Genomic DNA, 17,252 nt, shown 5'->3' on the forward strand with positions numbered 1-17,252 from the left:
CAAGAAAACAAAATTCTAAACCTCTTACAGACGCATTAAGATACTTTAGAGAAAGAAGAGCAATGACGATTAGACACTTTAATTTCCTCTGCTGTCCTGCCATTTTCGCTTCTGCTCTAATTTAAATATCATTGCCGTCCGATTGTGTTTTGTTTATTTTGTAAACAGCTTAAATTCAAAGAAAAAAACTAAATAAGCAAATGAAAAATGAATAACATTTACGCCATGTAAAAAAATGTTGTCAGTCGGTTGGCCTTTGAGAAAAAGAAAAAAGGAAAACATACGAGATTCAATTTAGAAAATCGACTTCCGGCTCAAAAAATAAATAAAGTCAGTAAAGTAATATAATTATATTTTGGGTGCAATAAACACACCAGCAATATACTGGTTTTATTTTTTTAAGTGGAGTCCATTCACAAGACTCTATTGTTAGTTTCTACCAACAAAAACAGTACTACTACAACTCTTTATGAGACAGTGTGGGTGGCTCTTAAAAGAGCCGTTGGGTTTCTATGGTAACACGGACGTGTTTATCCTCCGAAGCCGTACAGAGTGCGTCCCTGTCGTTTCAGCGCGTACACGACGTCCATGGCGGTGACGGTCTTTCTCTTGGCGTGCTCGGTGTAGGTAACGGCATCGCGGATCACGTTCTCCAGAAACACCTTCAGCACACCGCGGGTCTCCTCGTAGATCAGACCGGAGATACGCTTGACTCCGCCGCGGCGAGCGAGACGACGGATGGCGGGTTTGGTGATGCCCTGGATGTTATCCCGCAGAACTTTACGGTGCCGCTTAGCGCCTCCTTTTCCGAGTCCTTTACCGCCTTTACCTCTTCCAGACATTACTGCAATCGATCGAGTGTTAGTCTTATGACTGAACTTACAAAATCGCAACAGGAGCTTTACAGTCACTTACAGGACCTAATTGAAACATATGAAGGCGGAGCTATGCAAACGTCACACTGGACTGGAGCGCACAAAGTGTTGCCAATTTAGCAATTTTGTTGCTAGATATAGCAACTTTTCACACTACTCTAGCAACCTTTTCTTCAAAATGCACTTAGTAAAAATTTTAGCTATTTTTAAAATGTATTTGGCAACTTTTAGCAACTGTGACTTAAACGATAAAAAGGCACACATTTCTCTCTAAATTACAGTAAACACATATCAGGTGAATTGAGTTGCTGGTTGCAATCGTTCAATATAATTTTTCATGATAACACCTTATTATTAGTCTGTTGATCAGTTCAAAAATATGTAGAAAAATGGACACTGGTACTGGTCATTTTCTGCTAGGACATCATCTATTAAGTTTTAATCTGAAAACACAAAATACAATGCGTAATTTTAAATTCAGGTAAAAAAAAATAAAAAATAAATAATAAATAAATAAACTGAACAGTGCAGAAAATTCCTTCAAATTAACATTAAATTGTTGTTGTTGTTTTTTTTTCCACTTTTCAAATGTTTATTTTATTTTTGTTGAAAATAAATTAATTTCCGATCTGATATTCAATGGGAAAAGGGAAGACACGTTTCTTTTTAGAGCTGCTTTACCATGGAATTAAATTATGTTTCCATAATTGAAATATTTATTTGTAGGATATTGTTTTTAGATACACAGCAATAGTTTGTAGTTTACAGTAACGTGTATATGTACATATAAAAGTGCTGCATTTATAGTTACATCAGTATCCCATGCAGTGCCTCAGATGCCTATCAGATTTCAGCAAATGTAGCAGGTAATCTGAGAACTTCATGCATACAGAAAATGCACATACTCTACACAGTATATACACATTGCATACTGCAATATAGTAGGAGTTGTATAGTGTCCCATTCCAAGCACAGCTTCTGTACTGATTTCAGTGTACTTGAGTTATATTTAGCAGATCATGGCGAATAGTAGGTCATCTGGGTATTCCTTTCCCTTTCCAAATACTCACACTTGCGGTCTTGGCCACTTGAGAGTGCATGCACGCGACAAGAAGTGAGTATGCAAGACTGTTTGGACAAGGCACACATATATAGAAAGTTTGCATACTATGCACAGTATACATACTGGACACTACATAAATAGTGAGAGTAGAATGATATGGCATTTCGAACACAGCAACTGTCACATACATATTGTTTTTTTTTGTTTGTTTTTTTATAATCCATATTGTTTTTAAGAAATGAAAATTTTTGTCCATGGAAGCACTGAATTGATCATATATTACAATAAATGCTTTTATATTCATTTCTATCCATCAAATAATCTTCAGAAACATCGGCCATTCAGTCCTTGTGCCACTTCTCCAGGTTTTCATTTGTGATGTTTATTTGTGATACACTTCTGCTCTCAAAAGAATAATCGACTGAAGAAAATGTGTTGCTCTTTGGTTGTTTTTCAAACCAAAATTTGATTTGTAAATGTGCAAATTACAACACGGTTTCACAAGCACCAAAGCAGCATATGCAACAAAGCAACTTTTTTTCTTTGGGCAAAGATACTATAAAAGTAATTGTAATAATACGCACAGGTAGGGAAGCCAGGTCAAACAGCAGTGTTTTGAAAAAGTCATGTGTTTTCTACTGCACCACTGGCATGTCACACTGGTGGACAGACGCATAGGCTGTAAATGTTGTAAATGATTAACATTTTATAAAGCAACGCTAACGGTACATAAACATACCTTAACCTGTTAATCCCGATTCTTTTGTTTTTTAAATTTCCAAATGGTGTTGCAATAGTAACCCTTTGAAATAGCCAAAAACTATGTATGTATGTATTTATTTATTTAATTGTTTGTTTGTTTATTTTTGGAAAAGTGTGTGAAAAATTGTGTTTTATGGTCGACAACTGTGACCGGTGGGACAATGTGTATGCTAAATTAATGTATTTCTGCAGTCATAACAATGTTTGTTTATTGTAGCTACTTTAAAATCTGTTTCATCACATTATAGGGTTACTATTATGCATAAAAACCCTTATACAACACTAATAGGAATACTAAAAGACAAAAATAAATAAATAAATAAATAAAATACAACCATCAATGTATTTCAAAACTGTTGCAAACAGGAAGTAAACTGCTCTGGTCATGTGACCATTTGCACTGTCCATGGATGTATCCAAAATTGTCCCCTATACCCTCAAATAGGGCACTATTTTAAATTTTTTTGTGGTGTTCAAAACTATAGTGGACGTTCTTGAGTGCACTCATTCAATCCCACAATGCACCGCAAAAAACGAGTGTACAACCGATGCACACTCAACAGCTAGAGAATACCCATAATGCACTGTGAGAGTCGTGCGCCAAATGAATCCCCGTGTTTCGCCAGAAGAAAGCGTTCATCCGTGGCATACAGCATAATACAACACAGGTACAAATACATTGGTTAAAAAATGCAATTTAAACAATTTACAGAGTCTATACATAATTTCCATGACAGAATTCAAGATAAATCCTTTCATCTTATACCAGTATTTAATATTAAACAGCAGCACAAACTATGCTAAGCGGCAGTCCTTCTGGTGCACTCAGTGTCTGAATTCACTCACTTGTCCTTCAAGAGAACTGAATAAGTGCCTAATGTAGGAAATAGTGAATGGATGTATAGGGGGGCGATTTTGGATAGAGCCCATGTAACACTGCACATATTTACAGTTTTTTCTCAATCGATTTGATATATTTCTCCAAACTCAGGTCAGTGTTCTCAAAACAACAAAAACCCAATGATCTGAATTCTTTGTAATCGTCCTAAACAGATTGCACGTTTTCATTAATTTCATACAAACCATGCAAATAATTTTCTCAGAACAACGTGCACAAAACTCTCAAATGTTTTCACAATAGTTAATACAACCAACCAGTACTTTAACATATCTGAAAAAAATATTTTACACAAATCACAAACATTTAAGTACTATTTGTCGAAACACAACACACAAAACTCTGTAATTTGTCATTCTATCAAATGAACGTGGTATATTTTCAACTGGCCCTAAACTGATAACTATTCAGTTAATCATACACTCAACACATGAAATCAGTTTTCCTAATCGTTTATGCATTTATCACAATTGCTTTAGAGTAATAATAAAAGGGACATTATAGAAAGAGAAAGAACAAATTTGCATAATAATAATAATAAAATATAAATAAAATAAATAAAAATAAAAATAAAAATGGGGGTAATAAAAGAGGTGTAAGGCTATAAGTGGTGGAGTGGGCTGGAAGCCGTTTCCGCCACTGAATAAAAAATAAAAAAAGTTTATTGTGACTTTTTACTTCACAATTCTGACTTTATATCTCACAATTTTGAGAAAAAAGTGATAATTGCGAGAAAAAAATTCAGAATTGTGAAGTAAAAAGTCACAGTTTTATTAAATGTGTATGGGTACAATTCTTCTAAAGAAAATACCACTTTGATGGCTGTGATCTGTTACGTCATGTAATGTTGTGGGAGGTTTTTCTTTTTCTGTCTGCCTGGTTTTGACTGTTACCACTTTTAGATCCTGTGATTGGACGTCAGCCCGGTCGATCTTCCCTGTCAACATGATGACGATCCCCGTCTCGGGGCCGATCAGAAACCTCGGTCTACTATAAGGACTCAGAAATGACACAAGACGTGAGAGCGCGTTTTTCCTTTGCTGATAGCTCTCGCTTGTTTGTCACACTGTCCATCCTTTTCGAGTTTCTGTCGTAATTATGATTTGTTAGTTTACCTTGAGTTATTTCTGATCACTCCCTTTTCTCTACATGTTGTATTTGTTCAACTCTGATTTGACTCTATATTTGCCTGGTTTTGCTGTGATTTGATTCCCATTCTCTCTTCAAGAGTTGATGGCTGGATTTATCTCTTGACTCTAGTGTTGAGACAAGGTTATGTCACGTGACCTACACAAAGCAACATAGAATATTGCATGTATAAAAACACTAGGGTAGGAGTGGGAACCAATGTTTGTATTTGTTTTGTTAATGAGTGTAGTTAATTAGCGTTTATACTGAAGATTTGTTTTTGCTTTCTTTAGATTAGTGTTGAATTGGTTGGAGTTAGTATGTGTAGGAAAAGCGATCGAGTGTTTTTTGAAGGACATAATTCCTTCTAAAAACATCTTTGATTTTTCTTTATTAATTTATTATTTGTGTTTACTTATTCCCTAGACACTAATAATATCACCAACAACAGCCAAATAGGAAGTCGTAACATGATCAGTGAAAATACACAGTACGTAAATAAACACCCCGATGCTGTTCTTATTTTAGGTGGGGATTTCAATATGGTTTTAAATAGTGATTTGGATAGGTTTACACCTAGAGCTGCTTCTATAAGTCTAATTATGAATCATTTCATGTTATGTTGTCAATATATAGAGATAAATATATCCAGAGACTCTACACATGCACAGCAAGGACCGTTCTAAGCAGTCTCGAATAGATTACTGGCTCACTTCCCAAAGCCTAGCAAATAGTTAAATCAGTCAGTATTCATGTTACACCTCTTACAGATCACAGTGCTATCTCAAGATTTGTCTTTCTGCATCCCTTCATTTCAGCTCATCTCCTTATTAGAAATTGAACAGTTCTCTTCTCCTTTTTGAAGATGTTAAGAAGAATATTACTTTACTGATTGAGCAGCAATGGAGAAGGGCTTTAGCGTTAGATTCATATTGTTGACATTGGGAGCTGTTGAAGTAGAAAATATTTTAGAAAATTCATTAGTAATTTAGCTAAACTTAAGAGAGCAGTAGAAAATAAGGTAGAGTCTAAAATTGTAATACTTTCTTCTAAACCTCCAGAGTGGTTTTCTGAGTCTGATAAACTTTAGTGACCTGCTATATACAGGTGCATCTCAATACATTAGAATGTTGTGGAAAAGTTCATTTATTTCAGTAATTCAACTCAAATTGTGAAACTCGTGTATTAAATAAATTCAATGCACACAGACTGAAGTAGTTTAAGTCTTTGGTTCTTTTAATTGTGATGATTTTGGCTCACATTTAACAAAAACCCATCAATTCACAACCCATCAAGTCTCAACGAATTAGAATACTTCATAAGACCAATAAAAAACATTTTTAGTGAATTGTTGGCCTTATGGAAAGTATGTTCATTTACTGTATATGTACTCAATACTTGGTATGGGCTGCTTTTGCTTTAATCACTGCCTCAATGCGGTGTGGCATGGAGGTGATCAGTTTGTGGCACTGCTCAGGTGTTATGAGAGCCCAGGTTGCTCTGATAGTGGCCTTCAGCTCATCTGCATTGTTGGGTCTGGTGTCTCTCATCTTCCTCTAGACAATACCTCATAGATTCTCTATGGGGTTCAGGTCAGGCGAGTTTGCTGGCCAATCAAGCACAGCACCACCATGGTTATTTAACCAGCTTTTGGTACCTTTGGCAGTGTGGGCAGGTGCCAAGTCCTGCTGGAAAATGAAATCAGCATCTCCATAAAGCTTGTCAACAGAAGGAAGCATGAAGTGCTCTAAAATTTCCTGGTAGATGGCTGCGTTGACTGGACATCAGAAAACACAGTGGACCAACACCAGCAGATGACATGGCAGCCCAAATCATCACTGACTGTGGAAACTTCACACTGGACTTCAAGCAACATGGACTCTGTGCCTCTCCACTCTTCCTTCAGACTCTGGGACCTTGATTTCCAAATGAAATTTACTTTCATCTGAAAAGAGGACTTTGGACCACTGAGCAACAGTCCAGTTCTTTTTCTCCACAGCCCAGGTAAGACGCTTCTGACGTTGTCTCTGGTTCAGAAGTGGCTTGGTAGCCCTTTTCCTGAAGACGTCTAAGCGTGGTGACTCTTGATGCACTGACTCCAGCTTCAGTCCACTCCTTGTGAAGCTTTCAAAAGTGTTTGAATCAGCTTTGCTTGACTGTATTCTCAAGCTTGCGGTTATCCCTGTTGCTTGTGCACCTTTTCCTACCCAAATTCTTCCTTCCAGTCAACTTTGCATTTAATATGCTTTGATACAGCACTCTGTAAACAGCCACACCTTTCAGTAATGACCTTCTGTGACTTACCCTCTTTGTGGAGGGTGTCAATGTTCATCTTCTGGATCATTGCCAAGTCAGCAGTCTTCTCCATTATTGTGGTTTCAAAGAACAAGAGATACCCAGAATTTATACTGTAGGGATGGTCATTTATTCAAACTCAAATGTAATAAATATTCTAATATTTTGAGATACTGATTTTTGACTTTCATGAGCTGTAAGCTCTAATCATCAAAATTAAAAAAAAAAAAAAATTAAAAAATAAAAAAAAAACTTTTGAAATGTTTTACTTTACATGTAATGAATCTAAAATATATAAAAGTTTCACTTTTTGAAATAACTTACAAGAAAAAAAAAAGAACTTTTTCACGACATTCTAATTTATTGAGATGCACCTGCAAATTAGATGAGATACACTTTTAAGGCACAGGGTGCTAGATCTAGACAAAAATGGATGGAGGAGGGAGAATGTAAGAATGTTTTTTTTTTTTTTTTTTTTTTTCCAGATTATAAAAGAGTTATTTATTTTTAAGTACTTCACTTATTGCAACTCTTAATATTGAGTGGACATTCACTAATAATCCTCAAGCAATTGCACATTTCTGTGCTAAATTTTACAGTAATCTGTGTAAAAACTAATAATAATAAAATAAAATATATATATAATAATAATATATATTTATATAAGAAAATGGTTCTAAACAGTACCAGAAAAGGGTTGTTCAGCTTGTAACATTAGCAGAACCCTTTTTGGTGCTAAATAGAACCCTTTTTATAGGGTTCCATAAAGAAAATGCTATATAGGACCTTTATGGTCTTTTTAATGATAGTTTATTTTCATTAATATTAGTTCATTAGTATATCTATATATCTAATAGTATTATTAATATTATTTGTATATTTATTCATATATATATATTTTTTTACCCCTCTATCTGCCTGGTCTTATATTATCTTGTACCCTCTATTAGGGTTTTTACATAATAAAACAACAACAATAGCATGTCAATTAGGTACTTTTATTAATCTATTTATTTTTAATGACAAGCGAAATTGTAACAAAAATGACAGTGCTTTTTATTAGCAGAATAAATTAAGTATTTATTTATGTTCAACGTAAATTGTCATTTATTAAAGTAAAACAAAATAGAAACAGAAAATAGTGTGATGAAGACCAAGTTCCAGTGAAATACTGTATTTTCATAATCCTCCATGATGCCTGAAAGTCCATCATTATGCATATTTTGGTGTGATTGAGTGGCAGTTTCTCTCTGCAGGTGACGAGGTTGTAGGATGTGACAGCATCTGAAATGCACAGTTATAATGTGTCTCCTTCCATTTGTTTAAAACAATTGTTTATGAAGGTCAAAAGTAGTATGTTAAAAGGAAGAAGTGATATAACGTCATGGGATAGCTGTGACTGGGTATGTTTATGCATGAACCCAAATGTCTGGAGCACATGGCTGTCAGATGGTATTTGTGTTTGCCATGTGCTCTATTGTCTATTGTTGCCCCGCCCCTCTTGTTACCTTATTATCTTGTTAGGGTTTACACCTGTTTTTAATCGTTAGTCACCCTTTATATCCCCCTCTTGTTTTCTGTCCTGTGCCAGATCGAATCTATGCTCCGTTGAGTTAACCTGGCTCTTGTCTCTGTTAATTGTTGTCAAGCCCAGTCTTGCTTAGTTTCCTTTGCTTTTATTTTATACTTTTGACTTAGGGTTTTTCTTTTGATTAGAGGTCTGAGCTATCTAGTTCCTTGTTTTTTGAGCTCCTGCCTGTTAGTTTAGTTTTTCTTTTGTTTTTGTTTTTCCCCATTTGCTCCCCAGCTCCCTCTTTGGCTCTGGCTGCTGGACTCCCTACTGCCTGCCTCCTTCCTATCCCTTGCGGCCCAGCTCTGCCTGCTTCCTGGCCTTTCTAGTTCATCCCTCCAACTGCTAAGCTACTTCAGTCTCGCCCACCTGCCCCAGGAGATCCCTATTAAGTCAGCTAGGCTTCTGCCTTCTCCCTCCTGGAACCACTCACCCACCCTCACCATTCCCTGTGCCCTGTTGTTCATTGGAGAGCTGATCGGTCTCGTAGCTCTTGGACTGTTGCTCTCTGCCTATCACTCAGAAAACCCTTTCCTAGATGCCTCCTGCTGAGCTGTCTTTCTCTCCCACGGACCTGGCTGGAATCTCTCCTGGTTACCCTCTCAGACAGTGACTAGTTCCTAAGTTCCTGTTTTGTGTTTGAAACTCAAATTTCTGTTATCCCCGCAACTGATTCCTCTTCCTTTACCATCCTGACATGCGTATCTTTAACTGAACAGGGCTGGTCACACTTACATATTCTGTTAAACTAAAAAGAGACAAAAATACATTGGTAGGAAACCAGGTACAATTTGAAAGTTAAATTATAGACATTTTAAGAAAGAAATGATTTACGTGTTGAATGTGTTGACAATCTGTGTAGCTGAATGGCTGAGCTCCAGAAAAGCAGTATTGAGCCTATATATATATATATATATATATATATATATATATACTGTATACAGAGGCGGACAGTAACTAAGTACATTTACTTGAGTATTGTTCCTAAGAACACTTTTTGAGTATCTGTACTTAAGTATTATTTTTTATGGAAACTTATGACTTTAACCTCACTACATTTGAAAGACAAATATCGTACTTTTCACTCCACTACATTTCTATCAAGATGCTCGAAGTATAAAGTCGTTATTAAGTAGTAGCTTTGAAAGTCAGTGGGTGATTTTTTTTTTTTTTTTTTTTTTTTTTTCTTCTCTAAAAGGTGACTTTCTTTTTTTTTAAACAGTTTATCAGTAATCACTCTTGTATGAAGTGATTTCCCAGCATTTTTTGAACACTGACCAAGTGCAATTGTGATATTTATTTACAATAATTCAATAAGTTAATATTGTGGTATATATTAGACACAATATTGTCTGATTTTGCTAAATTGTGTACGTGAAAATATTACCTATAAAGCCACCGAAGAACTGTTGTGCATCTAATAAAACACAATAGGTGTTGGACTTGAAGCAGCACTGCACAAACTGTTCTGTGTGTGACATCAAAGTACCACGAGAGCAATTAGAAAGCATTTGTTTTTTTTGTGTCAAATAAGTCTTGCTGTTTTTGCTTTTTACTGCATTAAATCAGTGTTGCTGTTGTAAACTTATACAGTTGTGTTGCTGGGTTTTAAAGCAGGTTTGATTTTTTTTTCTTCCTTATCACTCTGTATTTACAGCATTTTCACTGTCCGCTCAGTTTAAATGTGGATGAATGGCTGCACATAGATGTGTGCACGCTGCCAGAGCTGTGTGAGATCACTACCATGCTGATTTTGTTGAAAGTGAAAGTGATGTGACATACAGCCAAGTATGGTAACCCATACTCAGAATTTGTGCTCTGCCATCCAAAGTGCACACACACAGCAGCAAACACACACACACCATGAACACACACACACACAGTGAACACACACCCGGAGCAGTGGGCAGCCATGTATGCTGCAGTTAGGGTTCGGTGCCTTGCTCAAGGGCACCTCAGTCGTGGTATTGAGGGTGGAGAGAGCGCTGTACATTCACTCCCCTCACCTACAATTCCTGTCGGACATGAGACTCAAACTCGCAACCTTTAGATTACGAGTCCGAATCTCTAACCATTAGGCCATGACTTCCCACTTTGGGGTGGGTGTGTTAAATAATAATATTTTTTTTTGTTTGTGTGTTTAATTTTTTTTCCCCATAGGTTTTTAAAATTCTGAAAGCTATTTATTCCAAAGATACTACAAGCTAGTCAGTGTATTTAATAAGCGTGATATATTGTAAGTTGCTTCAGAGGTATTGCAAATATTACATACAAATGATAAAACAGTGCATTGACAAAAAAAAAAAAAAAAAAAACACTTTTGGTACTTCAGTAAAAAGTACTTCTGTCTTTACAACTTTTACTTGTAATGGAGTAATATTTGACCGGCAGTATCTGTACTTTTCACTCAAGTAATAGTTGTGTACTTTGTACACCTCTGACTGTATGTATATATATATATATATATATATCGTGGGTACGGAAAGTATTCAGACCCCCTTAAATTTTTCACTCTTTGTTATATTGCAGCCATTTGCTAAAATCATTTAAGTTCATTTTGTTTCCTCATTAATGTACACACAGCACCCCATATTGACATAAAAACACAGAATTTTTGCAGATTTATTAAAAAAGAAAAACTGTAATATCACATGGTCCTAAGTATTCAGACCCTTTGCTCAGTATTTAGTAGAAGCACCCTTTTGATCTAATACAGCCATGAGTCTTTTTGGGAAAGATGCAACAAGTTTTTCACACCTGGATTTGGGGATCCTCTGCCATTCCTCCTTGCAGATCCTCTCCAGTTCTGTCAGGTTGGATGGTAAACGTTGGTGGACAGCCATTTTTAGGTCTCTCCAGAGATGCTCAATTGGGTTTAAGTCAGGGCTCTGGCTGGGCCATTCAAGAACAGTCACGGAGTTGTTGTGAAGCCACTCCTTCGTTATTTTAGCTGTGTGCTTAGGGTCATTGTCTTGTTGGAAGGTAAACCTTCGCCCAGTCTGAGGTCCTGAGCACTCTGGAGAAGGTTTTCGACCAGGATATCCCTGTACTTGGCCGCATTCATCTTTCCCTCGATTGCAACCAGTCGTCCTGTCCCTGCAGCTGAAAAACACCCCCACAGCATGATGCTGCCACCACCATGCTTCACTGTTGGGACTGTATTGGACAGGTGATGAGCAGTGCCTGGTTTTCTCCACACATACCGCTTAGAATTAAGGCCAAAAAGTTCTATCTTGGTCTCATCAGACCAGAGAATCTTATTTCTCACCATCTTGGAGTCCTCCATGCGGGCTTTCATGTGTCTTGCACTGAGGAGAGGCTTCCGTCGGGCCACTCTGCCATAAAGCCCCGACTGGTGGAGGGCTGCAGTGATGGTTGACTTTCTACAACTTTCTCCCGACTGCATCTCTGGAGCTCAGCCACAGTGATCTTTGGGTTCTTCTTTACCTCTCTCACCAAGGCTCTTCTCCCCCGATAGCTCAGTTTGGCCGGACGGCCAGCTCTAGGAAGGGTTCTGGTCGTCCCAAACGTCTTCCATTTAAGGATTATGGAGGCCACTGTGCTCTTAGGAACCTTAAGTGCAGCAGAAATGTTTTTGTAACCTTGGCCAGATCTGTGCCTTGCCACAATTCTGTCTCTGAGCTCTTCAGGCAGTTCCTTTGACCTCATGATTCTCATTTGCTCTGACATGCACTGTGAGCTGTAAGGTCTTATATAGACAGGTGTGTGGCTTTCCTAATCAAGTCCAATCAGTATAATCAAACACAGCTGGACTCAAATGAAGGTGTAGAACCATCTCAAGGATGATCAGAAGAAATGGACAGCACCCGAGTTAAATATATGAGTGTTACAGCAAAGGGTCTGAATACTTAGGACCATGTGATATTTCAGTTTTTCTTTTTAATAAATCTGCAAAATGTCAACAATTCTGTGTTTTTCTGTCAATATGGGGTGCTGTGTGTGCATTAATGAGGGAAAAAATGAACTTAAATGATTTTAGCAAATGGCTGCAATATAACAAAGAGTGAAAAATTTAAGGGGTCTGAATACTTTCCGTACCCACTGTGTATATATATATATATATATATATATATATATATATATATATATATATATATACAGTGAGCTCGACATTAACGCTTGTCCGCTTGTCTGGGACAAGTGAATGTTTTGGACGGGCAAGTGAAAGAGAAATTAACTTGAAAAAGTCAATACCAAAAAAAAAAAAAATAAACTTCCTTTATTTGTGATACAGCCTTTGTTATAGGGGTGTGCGATTATATATCGTTTGCGATAATTTCGTAATTGTTGTTTTAAGGAGTATATTGTAAGAATCAAACAAAGAGTGCACGCATAATTACATAAAGTCGTCTAGGTTAGACTAGCTCACGTGCATTCTTTCACTGCACGATTCAGTATTACAATTACAATGCATGAAGAATGATCAGAAAATTCAAGATATGGGGGAGGAAAATGTATACATTTATATAATTTCATATAGTTAATATCACACGAAGATCGAACTCCGTTTTTTTTTTTTTTGCTTCAAAAATCATCATGATTACAAATGTGATAACAGTTCAATAAACAAGAAGTTAACATTTAAGAGACTTACGTTTTAGACACCATATTGCCTGTTTTTGCTCTATTCACCAACAAAAAAAAAAAACTCCAAACACAGCCACAGCGCTGTTTTGCGTCTCTGAGCAACATGACGGTGTTTCGTGCCTGAATGAATCAACCGTTTAAATGATTCAATTCAGTCGCAATGACTCACTTATTAACAGTGACTTGATGCCACCTACTGGTGGTTTTAATTTAACATTTACAGTATTTATTTTTTTTTTATTATTTAATTTCAAATATCAGTATTCAACCTTATATGTATCAACACATTATTTATTCATTTGTAACTGCAGGTTAAAGCATTCCATGTCCCTCAGAGCTGCATTAAACAGTGGGTAAATATATCCCACTTCAGATGCAGCTTCTGTTTCTTCTGCATTGCAAAGATGCATTTTGTTGATACTGATTTCATTTGTTTGGTAACAGCCCAAATGTATTATTATACTAATTGACTGATTAAATTTAACTAATTAAAAATTTTTAAATTTAAGTTTGAAAATAATGAAAATTATATATATATATAATATAAATATTAGCATTTTATTTTTAAGTTTACTATAAAATAATTGTATTTGTATTTAATTCTAACTTTTATTTTAAAATATAATAGTATTATCACACTTTATTATTTTGTTCATTATTTCATTTAAAAAGGAAAATCTAAATAGACTAAATGTGTTTTGTATAACTACAATAAATAATTATATTTATAACTCAATTTAACTTAATTTTTTTTCTCTCCGGGCAAGTAACTTTTATACTCGGACAAGTAAATGACAAATTTACTTGTCCGAAGGTCAACCACATGAGAATGCTTAATGTCAAGCCCTGTATATATATATATATATATATATATATATATATATATATATATATATACATACATACATACATACATACATATATATTCTGAAGGCAGCCCATACTTTTCTGGAGTCTGTTAAAAAATGTTTATTTTTATACAATCCGAAGAGATGACAAATCTCTAGTGAAATTATTGTTTCTGATGTTAATAACTCAATTCTCAAACTAAAAAAAAAAACAATACATCTCCTGGAACGGACGGGAGAGTCCACAGAGTTATATAAATAGTTCTCTAAAGAATTGTCTCCCTTTTTATGTAAGGTTTTTGAAGAAAAAAAAAAAGATCTACTTTTAATTGACAATTGGCATCCCGTTTTTCTGCGTAACAGTGATCATAAAATCTTAGCTAGCCTATTATATTTGCTAAAAGACTAAAATCTGTATTGGGTTCTGTAATAGATGATACGCAATCTAAACAAAAGATGCATTGTTAACAATATAAGGTTGATTCTTGATTTATTAGATTATTCAGACTTGATTCAGCTTCATTCTTTTCTTAGATTTCTAGGAGAGAAGGCTTTCGATTCTTTAGACCACCGATTTATTATTAATTCATTATAGAAATTTGGTTATGGGGATATGTTTTGGAGAATAATCAAAACCCTTAACAATAATGGAAGTGCTTCGATTATATTAAAGAAGGGCACTTCACCAAGGTTTAGGAGTGAGACAAGGGTGTCCCATTTCTCCCTATTTATTTCTTCTTTGTGTGCAGCTCCATTCAACATTCGTATGTGAAGCTATACTCGGGGTATCCATTTAGCGGATAGATAAATATTTAATAGTCAATTAGCAGATGACACCACCTTATTTTTAAGAGATGCTTCCCACATCCCTATGGCAATTAATTATATAAAACCTTTCTCTGAAGCTTCAAGTCTTAATCTAAACATAAGTAAATGTGAATTAATGCCTATTAAAGATTGTACATCCACTATTTATAACATTCCAGTTAAATCTGAAATTACTTATTTAGGTATTGTGATAACTAAAAATCAAGATATACTGTAGATGTACCTTGAACTTTGACCCGGTTATAATAAAAACCCAAAGAAGATTCAATGCATGTTTGCAGAGAGACTTGCCCTTGAGAGGCAGCGTACTGCTTGCTAAGGAGGGCATCTGCAGGCTTACGTGCACGGCACTCTCAAAATTTGTAAAACAATTTACAATACAATTTAAAATATGATTATACTGGTTTGAATTTCCTTGATTTCTCTTCTTTGAACAACACTTTCAACATTTTGTGTAATCCAAAGTCAGTCTGGAATTTTATCCCCAGTAACTTCTTTTCCAAATTAGGTGGTCTCCCTTTCCTATTGATCTGTAATTATAATATTGCTAGAATCCCTTTTTTATCCAAATTTCATAAACAGGCATTACTTGCATGGTCATTAATCTTTAAACACAATCTCTCACAAAACACTCAACAGTACTTAATCTGGAACAATCAAGACATTGTATATAAGAGAACATCTTTGTTTTTGTTTTTTAGTAATTGGTTTGAAAGAAAAAGAGGGGGAAAAAAACACATTTTGATTGTTTCCCAGTTATTTGATATATGTAATAACTAACAAGGTTAGAGAAATCTCATTCAAATTGCTACACAGATTGTATGCAGCTAAAGTGTTTTTGACAAGGTTTAAATCAGACACAGATACAATCTGTTCTTTTTGTGGTGAACCTAATGAAACTGATATGCATATCTTCTGGGATTGTCCTCATTCACAGTTATTTTGGATTGAATTATGTAATGTTATCAATCGCAATGTGCTCCAGGATTTCTCTTTGCTTTTTAAGGATGTACTGTTTGGCTTCTTTAATGTACAAAAAAATAAAATTAATGAATATTTTATTATAAACCTATTAGTACTTCTTGTAAAATTTCATATTCACAGCAGTAAATTCACTCATCAAAATAATTTATTTATTGTTTTTAAAAAAGAGGTTCAACAGGCTCTATCCAAACAAATTCATCTTCCAAGAATATGAAAACTGTTAAAACAGTTAATTTCATATTTTTTATTTATTTGGTTAAAGTTTTCGTTTTGTTTTATTTATTTATTGTTAAATACATGTATAAATGATGCTTTGCATGTAATGTAAAAAAAAAAAAAGTTATCACTGTGCGTGAGTGAAGAAAGTGGCAAAAGGAGGAGGGGTTTGGGATTTGGAGGGACGAGCAGTGATTGGTTTACTGACTTTGATAGACTCCAACCAATAGAAGTGGAGCACACTCTATTAAACGCTTAGTGTAACGCTACAACAGTATTATTTCGATATCGACTTGTAGAAACATCCACTTTGTAGTCTTCAACATGAGTGGAAGAGGCAAAACCGGCGGTAAGACCAGAGCGAAGGCTAAGACTCGCTCCTCCAGAGCAGGGCTGCAGTTCCCCGTCGGTCGTGTTCACAGGCTTCTCCGTAAAGGAAACTACGCCGAGCGCGTCGGTGCCGGTGCTCCGGTTTATCTGGCCGCTGTGCTCGAGTATCTGACGGCTGAGATCCTGGAGTTGGCTGGAAACGCCGCTCGGGACAACAAGAAGACCCGTATCATCCCCCGTCACCTGCAGCTGGCGGTGCGCAACGACGAGGAGCTGAACAAACTCCTGGGCCGAGTGACCATCGCTCAGGGCGGCGTGCTGCCCAACATCCAGGCCGTGCTGCTGCCCAAGAAGACCGAGAAACCCGCCAAAACCAAATAAACCGATTTAAGATCGTTACTGAAACCCAAAGGCTCTTTTCAGAGCCACCCACTTTCTCTTTAAAAGACGAATAGAGAAGTAACAATCTTCACTATAAGACTTGTGATGTCAGTTTTATTTAAGACTATGTAAATTAATTTATGCTGGTTAACGTTGAAATGTTTAGCTGTATATACTATTTTGGTGAAAACTAAAAGTTGATTAAACTTCCCTGAGTGCACATTAGTTTACGTAAATAAAGCTAGTAAAATCACTACAGCATTTTCTCAGATCTTGTTCTGTTCTCGCTTCTTTATACTGTGTACGTCCCCAATTAAAAAAAAAAAACAACCATAAAATTAATCTGCCGCGTTTTCGAATAAAGGAGATCTTTAGTAAAGTTTTTCAAACGGTAGATAAAGCCTGTCTGCTTTATTTTATTCTGCGATTATTACCTTATTTTCAAACTCTACACTAAAAAAAATGA

General features: G+C 35.8%; 2 protein-coding genes across 2 annotated transcripts; one reads left to right on the forward strand and one right to left on the reverse strand.

Annotated features, from left to right (window-relative positions):
• Positions 1-226: 226 nt before the first annotated feature.
• On the reverse strand, positions 227-888 carry LOC131534382 (histone H4). Its single transcript, XM_058767214.1, has one exon. It carries the CDS (start codon positions 840-842, stop codon positions 531-533), a length of 312 nt encoding a protein of 103 aa, XP_058623197.1. The 5' UTR covers positions 843-888; the 3' UTR covers positions 227-530.
• A 15,485-nt stretch (positions 889-16,373) lies between these two features.
• Positions 16,374-16,835, forward strand: LOC131534350 (histone H2A-like). The gene has a single exon (XM_058767182.1). It carries the CDS (start codon positions 16,400-16,402, stop codon positions 16,784-16,786), a length of 387 nt encoding a protein of 128 aa, XP_058623165.1. The 5' UTR covers positions 16,374-16,399; the 3' UTR covers positions 16,787-16,835.
• The last annotated feature ends 417 nt before the right edge of the window (positions 16,836-17,252 follow it).

This window comes from Onychostoma macrolepis, chromosome 25 (genome assembly GCF_012432095.1).
Source record: "Onychostoma macrolepis isolate SWU-2019 chromosome 25, ASM1243209v1, whole genome shotgun sequence".
Classification (NCBI taxonomy): Eukaryota; Metazoa; Chordata; class Actinopteri; order Cypriniformes; family Cyprinidae; genus Onychostoma; species Onychostoma macrolepis.